Source organism: Podarcis bocagei (assembly GCF_964188305.1).
Source record: "Podarcis bocagei genome assembly, chromosome: 8".
Lineage (NCBI taxonomy): Eukaryota > Metazoa > Chordata > Lepidosauria > Squamata > Lacertidae > Podarcis > Podarcis bocagei.
The window spans coordinates 59038403-59055188 of record NC_138133.1 but is presented as its reverse complement, the minus strand read 5'-3'; the positions used below and the strand labels follow the sequence as shown (position 1 = coordinate 59055188).

The 16786-nt window shown below is 40.2% G+C and overlaps 1 protein-coding gene across 11 annotated transcripts in view; it reads left to right on the top strand.

The window, feature by feature from the left end:
- Window positions 1-13949, top strand: part of EYA1 (EYA transcriptional coactivator and phosphatase 1) — a 92846-nt gene extending 78897 nt beyond the window's left edge. For all 11 annotated transcript variants that reach the window (XM_081204633.1, XM_081204626.1, XM_081204624.1 and 8 more), the window contains 6 exons: window positions 114-172; window positions 365-525; window positions 703-817; window positions 2159-2280; window positions 4142-4242; window positions 12049-13949. In XM_081204633.1, the coding sequence (XP_081060759.1) occupies window positions 114-172; window positions 365-525; window positions 703-817; window positions 2159-2280; window positions 4142-4242; window positions 12049-12129 (639 nt within the window). In that variant the 3' untranslated portion in view covers window positions 12130-13949. The remainder of the gene's footprint in view (window positions 1-113; window positions 173-364; window positions 526-702; window positions 818-2158; window positions 2281-4141; window positions 4243-12048) is intronic.
- The last annotated feature ends 2837 nt before the right edge of the window (window positions 13950-16786 follow it).

The window sequence follows — 16786 nt, the reverse complement described above, 5'->3', positions numbered from 1 at the left end:
TGTTGGTTTTGCAGGTTTGCTTGTTTTTTTAAAAAATGCTCTGGCACAAATATTTTTTTGTATTGTAATTGTCAAATAAAAGTAAACATAGTGGCAACCTTCTTTCATTGTAGGAATGTGACCAAGTTCATATCGATGATGTTTCATCAGATGACAATGGCCAGGATTTAAGGTAAATCCATACTGATTTATATAAGAAGGCGACTGAAAAGGAAATACTGAAATAAATAATAATAATTTTAGTACAGTTGTTCCTTTGGATCTTTTTGCAACTCAGCTAAATTGCCCATGTAATGTTCAGTTGTTCTTGGTCTGGAATAGTCTGATTATTATTTTTTTTTTTAATTTCTTGCAACTAAATCAGCACCTATAACTTCGGAACAGATGGCTTCCCTGCAGCAGCTACCAGCGCTAATTTATGCTTAGCAACGGGTGTGCGTGGAGGAGTGGACTGGATGAGAAAACTAGCCTTTCGATACAGACGAGTAAAAGAAATCTACAACACCTACAAAAATAATGTTGGAGGCAAGTGCCCGTCATACTGCATGCTGCTTAATAGTCTCATTGCTTTCTGAACCTTTTTCAACATGGCTGTGTTTACTCAGCTACTTAGAGCTGCACACTTTATAGATCTGTAAGATGTGGTAAGTGATCTTAGCTGAAATGCAAACACTACAGTGCTTGCTCCTTTCCTCCCTGCAGGTCTTCTGGGTCCAGCAAAGAGAGAAGCATGGTTGCAACTTAGAGCAGAAATTGAAGCTCTTACAGATTCTTGGTTAACACTTGCACTAAAAGCACTCACACTAATTCACTCTAGGTAAGTGGGTTCAAGCTGGGGCAGCAACACATAGTAACATGAAATATAAATTAGGGCATTTCCGCTAATGACACCATGTATCTTTACCACTAATATACATTCTTCCCCACCCCCCATAAAGCTTGTGCTTGTAATTAGCAGGAAGCTGCTGTTTTAATCCCAATTGTAGCTCCCTGGAATATGGAAATTAAATTGGAATGATCTGGTGGGTTTCTATCTTTGTATAGTGATGTTGTCCTAAAAGTGCATATTCAGAGTTTCACTTTTGCCTTCCAACAACATAGTATTTGTTGTGCAATAGGGAGGTGATTGTAGTGCAGCAGAGGGATGGGGAACCTTTGGCTTTCTGGAAGTGTTTGGAATACAGCTCCCATCACTCTTGACTATTGGCCAGGGGCAGGCAACCTAAGGCCCGCGGGTTGGATGTGGCCCAGTCGCCTTCTCAATCCAGCCCCTGGATGATCTGGGAATCGGCGTATTTTTACATGAGTAGAATGTGCCCTTTTATTTAAGATGCATTTCTGGGTTATTTGTGGGGCCTGTCTGGTGTTTTTACATGAGTAGAATGTGTGCTTTTATTTAAAATGCATCTCTGGGTTATTTGTGGGGCATAGGAATTTGTTCATTTCCCCCCCAAAAAAATATAGTCCGGCCCACCACATGGTCTGAGGGATGGTGGACTGGCCCACAGCTGAAAAAGGTTGCTGACCCCTGCTATTGGCCGTGTAGGTTGAAGCTGATGCAAGACATAGTTCAGCAACATTTAGGCCAAAGATTCCCCACTCGAGGCATAGCAGGAGTGTCTGCAGCAAGGGAGAGAGCAGAGCAGTTTGTTATTTGGCTGCTAAATTGGGAACAATTACTGCTTGCCCCAGGCAAGAAGACAACAAAATTGCACCTCTGACTCTATATAAGTATGATTTCACAAACCATTCCTTGGCATATCTTTGCCAGTGGAAATGTCCTGCAGGTGGAGGTGGTACATACGGCGGAGGAGGATCTGGATTTCTGCTGGCATAGCACAGCTTCCACTGAATCCTTTAGCCAGCAGATTTTCAGTGTAGGATTGTGCCCTTAGTCTTGTTAATATAGCAGCACCTGTCTATGCTGCTCTGCCAGTGCAGCGTCCCAGCGCTGACATGCTTCATCAGAAGAGCAACAGCTTCAACAACAACAGGTGTACTATATAAATGCTGTTCCTCTGTCTGTGGACGTTTTCTAACTATGGTTCAGTCTGTCTCTCCTACCTTTCCCTTTCCCGGTTTTAAGCGAGGATAGTAAAATGCTTGTAAAATGGCAGTCTTTGTTTGGTTTATGAAAGATACTTTCCCTTTCTTCTAGGACAAATTGTGTGAATATTCTAGTGACGACTACTCAGCTTATTCCAGCTCTTGCAAAAGTCTTGCTATATGGCTTAGGTGTAGTATTTCCAATAGAAAATATTTACAGTGCAACTAAAATAGGTGAGTTATTTTTACAACAAACAAAGCCTATTTGCTTGAAGCTATAATTTCAAATGAGATGGCACAGTGATTGAGATAGAAGTGTCTCTTTACTAATACAGAAACACATGCTTTGTTTACACATGCAACAGACTTGTGCATCTTTCAGAATTTCCTGGGGCTGTAATTATTAAACTAAGTCTTAATAACAAGAAACATTGATTAAGTTAATTCTGAAAATCTCATTTAGTCTGTCCTATTATTCCATTTGCCACTCATTTTGTGATGTGTGCTTCTAATCTATCTCTGCTCATAGTTCAATGCTTAAGGAGATCCTTATAAACAATTCCACATTCTACTTGTTTATTTAACTGTACATTACTCCACTAAAATACTAAGTCAAAAGTAGACTCCGGAACTGCTTCCCATGAGCTATTTTTATATATAGGCCAGGATCCAAAGAGCTACCTTAGGTGTGCCCAATAATTTGTTTACACCCACTGAGATTGTTGATTTTTTGTTTCCTTTGAAAGCTGATTTGCCATACCAGAAACTGCCCTGTGAATCCTCTTTTTAAAAAATGGAACTTTCCCCTGTGGCTTTGGGAGCTACTATTAAAGGAACATAATTCTGAAATATCATGTAGTTCTTTTGATACTAATCATTGTGTATAGACAGAGATGGCAGGCACTGGCAGGGGTTTCAGACAGGGGATATTATGAGCCCTTCTTGGAGGTGCCAGGGATTGTACCTGGAACCTTCTGCGTGCAAAACAGATGCTCTGCCACTGAACTATCTCTACAACAATCCTGTGAAGAAAGTTAGGTTGACAGAGATGCACTTATATCCAGTCACTGCTCAGTTTCTACCTAGAAACATAAGCTTGGATCCAGAGTTCCTCTGAATGAGTTCTGCTCACAGGATGCTCCTGCTGAAGGAAGGGGGTGAGGTGATTTATCACCAAGTTCTCCTTCCCCTGTAGTGTCATGTGTCTCCTGAAAAACTGTTTTGTAAGGTTGGGAGTTCCTCTAGATCAGTATGAGAGGTGGCACAGAGGGTCCAGTGGGAATTGGCAAAAACTGCCTTCACATCCCTTCCTTCAGAGATAGCCTTCACTAGATCTCAGTCCTTTCTGTGAATAGAAGGAGCCTTTCTGTCTGATGAAGGAGCACTCTGGTTCCAACTAATTATCTTCAAAGCTATGTGTGCAATTACCCTTCCTTATTCCATTCATAGAGTCATAGAATTGAAGAGTTGGAAGGGACCATGAGAGTCATCTAGTTCAACGCCCTGCAATGTAAGGATCTTTTTGCCCAAAGTGGGGCTCGAACCCATGACCCTCAGAATAAGATTCTCATGCTCTCCTGACTCTTTCATTTCACTTCATTTTGCCCCTCTTGCACCTATACTAGCCATCTGATATTCACATACATACACAACTTCTCTTCTCAAAACCATGAGCTCTAGTTTTTTTTATTCAATAATTCCGAATATTTACATGGGGGCACACCAGTAACTTTGATAGTGTATGCAGAGATAGTAGCCTTGCCATGCCACTGAATCCCTTCCCTGGAAGAAATTGGCAACGTGAGAAATAGGGACCTTAGTGAATATCCATGGTGAATTGGTGGATTTGACCAGCATTGGCTTAGAATACCAGAAAAGTAAGAAGCCGGGGAAGGGAGATAAGTTGAAGTGTCGGCTACATCAGAGCCTTGTGGTATTTTCAGTGACCATTCATGCAAAAAAATAAGCTAATGCCAGGATAGGGTTATTGGTATAATATAAAATGTTTTTAGCTGCACTAGTTGGTTTCTTAAAGTAAAATGCAACATGGTTTCGGTTACACCACCTCTGGTGGTTTATGCTTTTTCGTTTTTAGGAAAAGAAAGCTGCTTTGAGCGCATAATTCAAAGATTTGGAAGAAAAGTAGTATATGTTGTTATAGGAGATGGTGTGGAAGAAGAACAAGGATCAAAGAAGGTAATAAGTCAAGGTTTGCATTTCTACAGCAATGTTCCTTGGAACTGCAGGTTCTAAGCATCTCATTAATACATGATCTTTGCTGCTGGAGGTAATCATGTAGAGACTGGGCAGCCATCTGTTGGGGTGGCTGTAGCTCTGGATTTCATGCCTTGAGCCTAGAGCTGGACTAAGGATTATTGCATTAGTTTTCCTGTGTTATACGGAACTGTGGTTTTTAGGTTGATATACCGCCATGTCACCCCAAATTTCATTCATACCAATGGGCATGATGTGACACAACAGCTGATGTTATAGACATTTTGCCACCCTTTTTTTAGCATGTGAGCTTCAGTTCACCCATGAAAACTGGGTAAGAACTGTATTCTGGAATACCGCCCTAAATTTCATCACATGAGCAGTGGTGGTGTGATCCATGAAAATCATGGGGAAATTACTGTACAAAACTCTCATGATTTTCTGGGTTAGCAGGATTGCAATCTGTTTTTTTCCTGGAAGCAATTAACATGGAAATGAGCACTTAGATTCCTCTGGATTTCCAGTAGTGCCTTTTACATTGTGTGAAAGATCAAATAAATCCTGAAGATTAACAGATAAGAACATGTCAGGGAAAGGAGGGGAGTGTTATCTGAACACCATGTGCATTTGGGCCATATAAATTACTTACATTTATTAAGCCTTCTTGCCTAAATGAATTACATTTTTAAACTAATATCTAAAAGTAAGAGAAATATCTACATTTTGATTCATTTTTATATCCTGTATCAGGGGTGGGGAAGCTTTGGTTTTCCAAATGTTGGTAGACTCTGACTCACACCAGTGCAAGCCAGCACGGCCAATTGTTAGGGATGGTGGGAGTTGTAGTTCAGTAGCATCCAGAGGGCCAAAGGCCCCCCACCCTTATTTTTTATGAATAGCGCTGAATGAATGTGCTGGTGATTAAAAAGTCCTTTGCCAAAAGAATTGTGCACTTATATCAGTGCCTAATCTAAATAAGCAGTTTCTGGAAGTTTCCTTCACAAAACTTTTACATTTGTGAAATGGACAGATAGTACAAAACATCCTCCGGAGGCATTCCTTTCATGTGTTCTTTGTTGCCGGAAGGAATTTCCAGTTTAGGATAGAAGGAAGCATCTAGATTTTCTCCTGGCAAAGCAACAGTGAATTCAATGGGATTATATTAACAAGGAATTTTGTAACTATATGCATTTGTGCCTAAGAAAAACATCTTCCTGTGTCTACAACCATTCAGATTCTTATCTCACCTCAAAAATACTACTTTTCAAGCTCCCCGTGGCTATATTTATATGCCTTTAACTTAAAGGTCTCAATTGTGGCTTTGCCCCAAGCCCAGAATAATAAAGGACACCCTGTGGTTCTGTTGCTCCCATATCTGCCAGCAGGGAGATTTTCCTCCAATTTTTCCTGTTCTTTTGGGGAGAGAACAAACTGTGCTGGCTCTCTGCCCACCACAGCAAATGCACTTTCTCTGTTTTGTTGACCTAAGCTGGCACAGAGTTGCAGGGAGAGGCGAGCTGGAGCCAGTGCTGCACCCTTTTTAACACATCTATGGCACACCACTGCAGTTATATAACCAAAGAACTTCATGCTTTCTTTCTAACGTAGACCGAGCTTTCAGTCTGAATAGTTAAATAGCCGAAACTAAAATAAAAAAGAGAAATTGACTTTTGAAGTGAGCTGCTTTTCCATACTATGCAAACTAATTTCACACAGTCCCAGTTGTTCCTTGGTTCAAGTGGTCAAACCAGTTTCCCATCCCAACCACCAGCTGTCAGTCAAGTAAACGAAGCAGCTATCTCCCAAAAGCCAGCTCCTCCTCCACTCGCTATGTCTAGTTCCTTCGCTGGCTATGTCTCATCCATTGCCTAATGCCAGCTCAGATTTGATGCTGAAAACACTCAGTGCGCCTTTAGATATTCCTTCGTGAGGGAGTAAGTGAACTGGAAAAGTGGTGATGGTATGACACATAGTTATTCTCAAGCATTCAAAAGTGGTGATGGTATGACACACAGTTATTCTCAAGCATTCAAAATTGTCAGTATATAAGACTGACAAATGGCATTGTACATTTTTAAAAAAATAATTATTTAGAGAGTTTAATGTGTAACACCAGAAAACACATTTTCCCTGTGTGAGTTGCTGCCTGGCCAACCAATCAAATACTCTATTCCAGATTTGTTTCTGATGACAGTGGCTTGTCTGTGCAGTTTATTATGATGGTGTCAGAAAACAGTTAACCATCTAAAAACTTACGGCTATTACAGACAACAGGGGAACAACTTGCACAAGGGATAATAGCAGCACTGATGGACTGGAAACTGATGTGGTTCTACAGAAACAACCTGAAGGGCAGAAAACTACCAGAAGGAAGCTGCTAGAGGGAATGACTTGTGGTTTCAGTTGTCTCTGTACTAATGCACAGAGCATGGGAAACAAGCAATACAAATTTGAGGTAATACGGGATGGTAAATAATAGACAGGGACGCAGGTGGTGCTGTGGGTAAAACCTCAGCGCCTAGGACTTGCCGATCGTATGGTCGGTGGTTCGAATCCCCACGGAAGGGTGAGCTCCCATCTTTCGGTCCCAGCTCCTGCCCACCTAGCAGTTCGAAAGCACCCCTAAGTGCAAGTAGATAAATTGGTACCGCTTTATAGCGGGAAGGTAAACAGCGTTTCCATGTGCTGCGCTGGTGCTGGCTCGCCAGAGCAGCTTCATCATGCTGGCCATGTGACCCGGAAGTGTCTCCGGACAGCGCTGGCCCTCGGCCTTTTAAGTGAGATGGGCGTACAACCCTAGAGTCGGACACGACTGGCCCGTACGGGCAGGGGTACCTTTACCTTTACCTAAATAATAGGCATTACTGATATGTGTTACTGAAACAGGGTGAGATAAGGCTCATGACTGGAATGTAGAAATTGAGAGGTGTAACCTGTTCATAGGAATAGAACAAATGGGAAGGGTGGAGGAGGAGCATTATATGTAAAGGATGTGTACATCTATCGGGGGAATGCTGTGGGCGTAGTGTTTCTTGATTTCAGTAAGGCTTTTGACAAAGTATTTTTGCAAGGAAGCTGGTAAAATATGGGCTGGACCAGAGAACTTTTAGGTGGACAAAACTATAAAATCAGTTGCTTGAGGAACTGATGTTTTTTCATATATTACCATGTATAACAAAAATTATTATACATTTTGTAGTGTGTTGAAAAAACTAGATGTGCATAACAGAGAGCCCAATTTTTTGCAGTCTTAAACCAAACTTGTCAGAAAAAGAGAATGCGCATCCTTTCAAATGCACCATTTTAAAGGTATCCCTTTTGATTGATTAAAAGAAATATGTTTCACTCAGGATGCAACACACTCTTATATTTCAGTTGTAGTGAATAAGTCATGGCATTGTCACCTTTCCATAAGCTGTTATTTCCTGCAGACTCATTTTATAAGACAATTAAAATATTCAGACTAAGCAGTAATATAAAATGGGGAAAACGTATCTGGACTAGTTCATAGAACAGCTGATGCAGGTGGAATTATGAGGAGTTCGGGATACGATGCATAGAGTTCACTGTCTTTCTATTTGCCTCCTAGGAGAGAGATTGTTGTGCTAGGAAATCCCTATACATAAATGCTATTAAAATTACATATAGAACCTAGCAGTAGATGTTTACTGGAATATTTGGTTATTAACCTAACTATTCCCAAATTGCAGTCTTCAGCTTCTTCATTTGCAAACAGATTCAAATACATTTGGGCTCAGGTTCTTTTTATGAGTTTGCAGTAATATAAAATTAGTAATCGTCACGGGGGGGTATGGGACAACTTGGAGCATGTTTACTTTTCAAATAGCAAAGTGTGCAAAAAGTATTAAGTTTTGTTCTATGTAGAACTGTAAGGAAATAGGATCACTGTGTAAACTACTAACAATCAGTGAATCAGTAAGTTTATGCCACGTTCTGTGGCTGTTGTTACATTGTTGTCTGTTGGTTAGCTCTGAGTTTTTGCTTAGGACTTGAAACAGAGATGTGTTGGGGCACAGCTGGGGCCACTTTTGTGCTTTGTCCACACTAGAATATGTTGATTTTACATTTGTTCACTGTAGTGAATTCAGCTAATGTTGCTACACAAGGTACTGACATGCACTGGTTTGAAATCAGCACAGACTGTGCTTTCTACAAGAGAGGTTGCATTAACAAAGTGGCAGATAAGAGACAGGGGTAAAGCACCCAAACTCAAATGCACCCCACTGCTGCTTCTCTGCTGATAAATCCCCCCTTCTTGATACCACAGTTTTGTTACATGTGTTTCTGTGCAATGTGTAGCTAGACCATAAGGCAGCTTCTAAATCAGCTAGACAAAATTCATAGCTGTGGATTTACATATCCACTATCAGCCATGATAGCTAAATGGATGCTGTCCAAGAATGCTGTGTCTCTCATAACCAGGTAGGTGGGATAGAAGATACTGCAACAGCTGTTACCTTCATGCCCTGATTGCAAACTTCCCAGAGGCATCTGGCTAGCCGCAGTTGTTGACTAGATGTACCCAGCAAAGCCTTGTTTTGTCCTTAGACTCTTAAACAGGAGCCAGCCTTGGAGTACTGACAAATATGGCTGGAGAATGAAGTGGATTAACTTGGGCAATTTCCCCCCTCTTGCTGTCACTCAGGGCTTATGCTGGGCTGCTTCATCTTTCCCTTTCTGACCACAACCTAGGTTCCTAAGTAGAGTAGCTTGAGCCCAAGCCCTGGGTGAGCCAAAGGACAGCAAAAAGGCGTTGGGAGGAGGAAAACACAGCCCTAACCAGTCCATTCCCTTCTTTGCCAGAAATCTCCATGTCTCTCTTAGACAGACTCCGACTTCCTACTATTGATACAAGAGCTTGCAGGAATGCCTAGTAGATAAAATCAGGGTACAGCTTTGCCCCATTTGTGCCATATAGATTGCCTCTTTCTCTGGTCTTGCTCACAAGCCAAACCATGCCTTAGCATGAACATGCAATGAGATTAAGCCTGCTTCACCCCTCCCCAATTGCTTTGCTGCTAAACCCTGCTGAGGCATGCCATAACCTTGCTCAGTGTGTCATCCAAACACAGGCTTGTGATTTAGCTCTAACTACATGCTGTAATAAAGATTCGTTCTTGGTTTACAGATTGTGGCTAGTCTGGAGAAAGCTAACCCATAAACTTAGGTGTGGATGACACACTAAGCCAAGCCAGGGTTTTACTTGGTTCAACACAGCAGCAGAATGACCATGGAGAAGCAAAGTTGCCACAGCTTTCTCTCCAGGAGCACACGCATTTGCACTTAAGTCATGGTTTGCCGCAATGTGGCATGCAAACCAGGCTCTCACATTATAGCAGCTTAAGATTTAAAAAAAGGATTCAGCTATTTGTTGCATACTCTAAAATGAACTGTGCACATCTAAAATAATAGAATCCAAAACATACTTCACTTCCTTTACATTTTAAATGTCAAATATTTTCCCATGGAATAGCTTGAATGTTTTCTTTCTGAAAGGTTATGGCTATCTTTTCTTATTATTTGTATAAAATATTTCACTGACTTCAAAAGTCCTGCTTTTATAGCTTTAGGGTAGTATGGTTTTACAATCACATTTTCACCCCTTGTGAATGATATTTGTGTATTTCCCTTCCTCTACCCCAGTTGTTCATATCTTTGGTTTATTCAGGTGTCTTGCAAACACACTTGTAAGTCCAGATTCAAATTTTCCTTTTATTTAGCTAGTAGAACGAAACGTAAACATTCATCTTTAAGATATTTCATTTGGGAAATTTGTTACAATGTCAACATGAACAATGCTAGTATAATACGAATCACTGGGAGAAGGTTAGCCAGGAAATGATTTGGGCAACACAGTGATACATTTTGATTCTTTGCTTTAATAACCTGTTTAATTCACCTGCCAGAAAGTTTTAAACAAGCATGTTTTGGCAGCAAACAATACACTATTAAATGTGTTGTCACCAAATGCTGCATCATTTTGGGATATGTGTCTTGTGGACAAAGAAAATATTTTCTCTATCTCCGTAGGTTTCCAGTTTAAGAAACTAGCTTTCTTTCTTTCCTTCTAAGAAAAAGCAGTTCAGATTTGCTTCTTTAATGAGGCTGTTCAGCTATGTATTTTAGTACAGATTTTAAAGGATTGCTGTGCTAAAGAAATATTAATTATGAAACAGGAAGAATTACATACTTAGGAAACCTCTGAAGTCATAACTACACTTAACAGGGAGTAAGCACTATTGAATTTCATAGGACTTACTTCTAAGTAGACATGGTTAGGAATGCAGGAATGGGTTTCAATGACAGCTTATGGATTTCCATATGAACAGTGGGGTCTTTCCAGTCCACCTTTCTACTACATACCTATCTTAACCTCTGAAAATCTGTTCTTGGTGGTTAGGAGAACCCTCTGAAATGGAATTCCAGCATGATGCAAAGGAGTACAATTTGATATGAAAACTGGCATTGTGCCACTAATTCACCACACCCTTGAGTCACAGCACTTCATGCTTTTGCAGTGCTGTTTGGATTCCTGCTATTACTTTTTTATGTTGGGTAGCCAACATGGGGGCCACCAGAAGTTGCTGGGGTCCAAATCCCAACATCTCCAGCCAGCAAAGCCAATGGTCAGTGATGATGGGAGTTGGAGTCTGAAAACATCTGGACGACACTATGTTGGCTATTAATATGTTGTGTTTTGTGAAGCTCCCCTTCTGTAGGTCTTTAAACACCATATCATATGTAGGTGCACCAAAACAAACTAGGTTGTATGTCTCTGTTGACAAAAACCTCTTTAATCCAGTGTAGAATTTCTGAGTGGAACAGGGAGGGAAGGAAGGTGACTTTTGCATATTGATTCCCCCCTCCCATGTAGCCCCATCATGGTCACCATCGGTTCCCTTGGAGGATGTTATGAACAATTTGGCAGGTGATGCACATGACTGCAGTGAGAGGGTGAATCAGCGAAAATAGCTTCCTCCTCATTCTACTGAATTAAAGAATCTTCCATTCGTGGAGGGACACCATTGGATACAACCCAGTAAACTTAGTTTCCTTTGCCAAGTAACCATCAACAGCCCTGATTTAATCTACCCAATGTTTGTTGCATTCTTTCAGAGAAAAAACTATGATGTCTGACCACAAAGCCACTGCCAGCTATCAAATTAGTCTCAGAGAACATTAGTATGGAGCAGGAATACATAATGCAGCTTAGTGTGTCTTTGAAACTGAGGAATATTTTATCACACTTCTTCCCAATATGACCTCATAAGTACATTTCTCACCACACTGTTAAGTCATCCCATTCTTTCCTTGGATATTGGCAGAAAGAGGCTACCTGTGTGGAGGTGCTGATGCTGCAGACTTTGGACCTATGACTTGTCTTGTACTACAGCTTTTACCTTCTGGCCACAGGGGGCACCTGGCTCCAGCTGTAGACTTCTAGCTCAACACCTAGAATTCTTAATAGAGAATTTGGATCTGCATTTGTAGTAAACACTGTGTAGCAAAAAAGAAAGGGCAGCTAAGCACTGTGGTTTTTTGCATTCGCTTTATATGGTCTGTTTCAATATGTCCTGCCTCTGTAAACATCCTAATGTTTTGCTTCTGAATCTTATGAAGTATTTTTAATGTTGAATCGATACATTTTTGCAGCCATTCTCGCATTTTCATCTGCCTGCTTTCCAATGCGAAATGGGCCAAGCACACCTGTACTCGCGAAATAACATATAGCTTTGCATCCTTACATTGTGTTTTTATTTTTCACAGCATGCCATGCCATTCTGGAGGATCACAAGTCACTCTGATCTTATGGCCCTTCATCATGCCTTGGAACTGGAGTACTTATAGTAGCACTTTGTAACCCCAGAACTTCCCTTGCGCCCATGGACAGTGTGCCTGCAACTTGTGTCATTGCTGGGCTACAGAAATTTGTGATTTCATCATGTTGATGTACAGCTGCAACTGGTCTCAACCTTTGCCCTAGCAGTAAATGGAGGAGCATGTCTCTCGTCTTCAGAAACAGCTGTTGATTCTAGTACTGTGAATCTAATGAAAACAAGCCATGATGAGAATGTTTAACAGTGTGTCCTTATCACATTCACCACATTGAAACGTTCGTACCTGTGAAGAGACTGGGAAGTGCTTTGTGGTTTCTAGAATCTTCATTGTGGCGCACATACACCTTCTTAAATACAACAAACTTGATTGCACAACGAAGACTGAGCTTTTTCTTTTCTTTTTAAGAACCCCATGCATACATTTCTTGAAAAGGTTTACTTTCCCCCACCCCTCTCTTTCTCTCTCCCTCTTTTAGTTTCTCAGACCCAGGGTACTCTGTAAATCTTTACTTATTTATGAACAGACTCTGTTTTGGCACCATCACCTAAATGTGGAAATGTATGATAAATGAAAGGCTGTAATGAGTATTTGCCTTCTGATAACAAATTGATTTTGAATTTTAGCACATTGCAAAGTAGTTTAAAGTATGTCTAATTTAAGCAAATAGGTACATCACTGAGACAATCGTGTACAGGAAGAATGTTTTGGTGTAAATTTGTAATGAATGGATGACGTTTTACATATTGTTTAGGCAAATACTATTGAAAGGTAGTAATGGCTTTTTGGTGAAATATGAGGCAGTGTATGCACAAACTATTGTGCTGTCCCTTATGAAAGTATTGTGTATAAATATGTAGATAATTGATTATTATTTTTTAGATCAATTTGTCAAGACCAAAAGCATGGATGTCAAGTGTCAATAAGGAATCACTTTTTATTCTTTCTGTTCTTTCTTCTGGTTTTTTCATTGGCAAATCTATAATATCTAAACATACCTCCCATACTTGCACCATGCCCACCATGGGCTTCTTGTTTACATTTTGTACTTGCCTATAAGTGCAAAATATATGGGCCTCACATCAGGTTAGAATGGTTTACGTGTTTAAATTGTCAGTTTTCTTGACAAAATACCTATGTTTGATGAAGGCTTGATCTGGCTCTGTTTCAGTGTGTTTTGCCAAAAGAAGCAGCAATTTAAATACACATGTGTACTTTCAACTGATGTCATTTTTTGCTCAGATTATACCTGAGTACAAATGCTATAGTCTTGAAGTGATCTCTTTCGTCTAATTGGCTTTACTGCTAAACACTGAATGTGGGAGAAGTAAATATTTCATCTGTTGATCCCCCCCCCCCAAAAAAGGTAGATGACTGGGGTTTTTAAACGTATGTCATATCTTGACTTATAGAAAAATCGGAACAAAGTGTTCATGCACTGAAAAACTAAAACTGAATGCAACCACTTTATTTTCAAGTGCAAAGGGAGAGGTCTTTCTGAGATCTAGTGAGTACATACTAAATTAACTATGGCTCATCAGAAACTTATTGCCGTCTCGGTCCCTTTCTTCTCAAAAAAGTAATAATTTTTTTGCTTGAATATTTAAAATGCTTTAAACCTCACACAGATCTGTTGAAAAACAGGCAGAATGTAACGACAGTTCTAGTTTCACAATGAGCAGCTGTCAAGCAAACTGATGTAACACTGTGATAACCTAGTAAAATATCAGGTGGATGGGGCAAAGCATGGCTGTGAGTGTTGGTTTGCATTAGCTGTTGAAACAGTTCATGCCTCCAGCCTCCCCTACCTTTATTGTGAGAGTAACCCCCCCCCTCAAAAAAAAATGTGGCTTACAGTAAGTATTGAAATTATTATGCAGCTCAAAAATAAACAAACACTGATTTTGTAAAACCTTCAAACTTTGAGTGTGAGAATTTTGGCACACAATTCTTTTACCTTTAGCCCCACAGTATGAAATTAGAAACTGGCAAATGTCTGGTGCATCCTTAATTTTAACCAGGAACCAGATTTTTCTATTGGTCCATTGCCGGCAATGGGCATAGTAAAAATAGTCATTGCCAATTTTGTTAAGACTGTTTGTAACTAGCTTCTATTACATTTGAACTGTTCCCATCTTCTGTAACATATGAAGATCATGAACAATCTAGTCAGTTTATTTAAATATTATCAATGTGATTCTCTTAACCATGGTTAACAACCTGTCATTATGGTTAGGGGTAACCAGTTTCCTCAGTTGGGTTTACTGGGCTGCAATCCTACACTCTTACCAGAGAGTAAGCCCAATTGAACCCAGTGGGATTTATTTCTGAGTACATGCACAGGATTCTATTAAGGTGGAAATGTGAGATTTGCAGATCAGAGGGTTGGGAGAAGGGAGTACCGGTACCTGATCCTGCAACCTGCCCCTAATCTTGTAAATGTGGTTAAGGGAAGGCCTTTGATACAGCTGCATGTGGTTTATATGGCTCCCCCCCTTTCCCCCCCTAAACCTTGGTACTTTTTTTTCATTGGTGTCTTTGTTATACTTCAGCAGCAGTTATTTTAGTCCTTTCTTAAAGTTCTTGTTGTTTTTTGCAACATAAACCAGCTTTTAAGCCAGTTACAAGCAAACATAGTAACTGTGAGGTAAACACCCTATTTTTGTGGAAGATGCATACTGCTGCTACACTTTATAATTATGTTATGGATTGTTTCAAATTGTTTGATTTTAAATATGCCCGCCCCCAGCCTTCAATAACTTTATGTACCAAGAACAATCCAATTCAGGGACTACTCACAGTCTGTTAAGTTTAGCACATATACACAAATCTTTTAATGACAGGGGCTGTAATTAGTCCCCCCCCCTTTTTTTTTTTTGCTTTAAGCAAAATAGAGATGAACTTTCCCCCCTTTGTTTCAATTTTTTGTAGTCAACATGCTGACTAAAAAAAAGTTTGTCTGGGCCTTATTGTACAAAAAGTGTGTTGTGTCCACAACTGTGTACAGAAATTTTCCTTCCTTCATTTTGTGTTTAAATTAATAAAATTGATTTGTGACATATTAAAGAGTTTTATCTTGGATATATTTGATTTCTCCCATCCCTTAATACATATTTGCTCAGACTACTGCTTACAGTTGCCAGAGATTTGCACCTGGGTGTAGGAAAGAAAATTCAAGTTCAAACATCCACTTATTTTTGAAGTTAAGCTACACACTATCGGCATAACCTACCTCACGGGTTCTTGTAAGGAAAAATATGCTGCTCTTGAGTTCCCTGGCTGAAATTTAGGTTACAATATTAACAAAGAAAAAATACGTTCTCATCATTCAGTCCCCAAAAGAATTGTGTGCTTCAAAATTATTTTATTTCAACTTCCCTTGGAGTTACAAAGGCCAACCCAAGCATTTGCTGTGAGTCTCTTGGCAGAGTTGCACAACTCTTGGCAGAGTTGCACAATATCCATATAGAAAAGGGCCTGTCGAGGGGTAAGCTAGAGTACGAGATTTGATCAGGGCCTCAGCAAAAGAACTTAAGTGGTGGGCGGCAGGACTCATGAGAGAAGGTGTTCCCTGAGATAATCAGGACCCAAGTCATTTAGGACTTTAAATGAAAAAGACGGCATTTTGAATTGATCCTGAAAACTGTCAGTGCAGATGCTCAAAGCAGGTAGTAACTTTCTGTAGTGATAGCAGAGTATATAACCCAAATTGTGGGGAGGAGGGCTGGTAGTAGTTCATTTTGAAAGGCCACACACACACATTTTTTTGCTCATTGTAAAAAGCTAGCTTCACTTCTGTTTGTTTACAAAGAATAAAGATCATTGCTGGATCCGTATTGGGAATATATGAAACAAAATGACAATGTAAGGACTGACAGGTTGGTTTGAGAGTTTAGCCGATGTTATACGTACCAAGTAATCAGAAACGGAACCCCAGACCACAAATCAGAAAGCAATGCAAATGCCTACAAGACTACATACACCAATTCAAAACAAATGCCCACAAAGTTTCAACCACAACAGGAGATAGCATGACATCAGCCCAAGGCAAGACTTCATCAGTGGAACAGGCAGATCATCCTGCTCTCTGTTGTCCAGAGAGTTCTTCTTTGAAGCTGTACCTTCAGTTGACACAACTGGACCAAATTGTGTCAGGTGTTCACATTCGCTGACCTTCTCACCCCCCCCTTTTACCACCCTCCTCCCCTTATGCTAGAATTTTCCATTCCCTGTCCTTGCAAAAATTGACTGATGACCTCACAGGACGCTTGCAGGGGTTTTTTTTAGCTGATGCCTATACAGTGAGATATACCCACACAAAACGTATCTGTGCTTACACAAAGTGTCTAGGTGTAAGAAGTTCCCTTAAGATCCAAAGGCATGATCTTTAACCTATTTTTCTAATGCCCCTCACCATTGAGCTTGAATATTACCTCATTGTTTTCTTGACCCTTCCCTTGTATACACAGTACTACATCTTTGTTACCTTCCAAATCCTGCCAGCTCTGCATGGCTCTGGTCCCAACTTTTTAGCATCCAGTCCAGGCATGATCTGCATATTCCAACCATCTGTATATTTTTGTTAGCTGCAAGCATTAAGTATAAATGTCACACTGATTCAGAGCAAATACTTTGCTCATGTCAGGGCAGTTTGACCAAGATAGAAGTA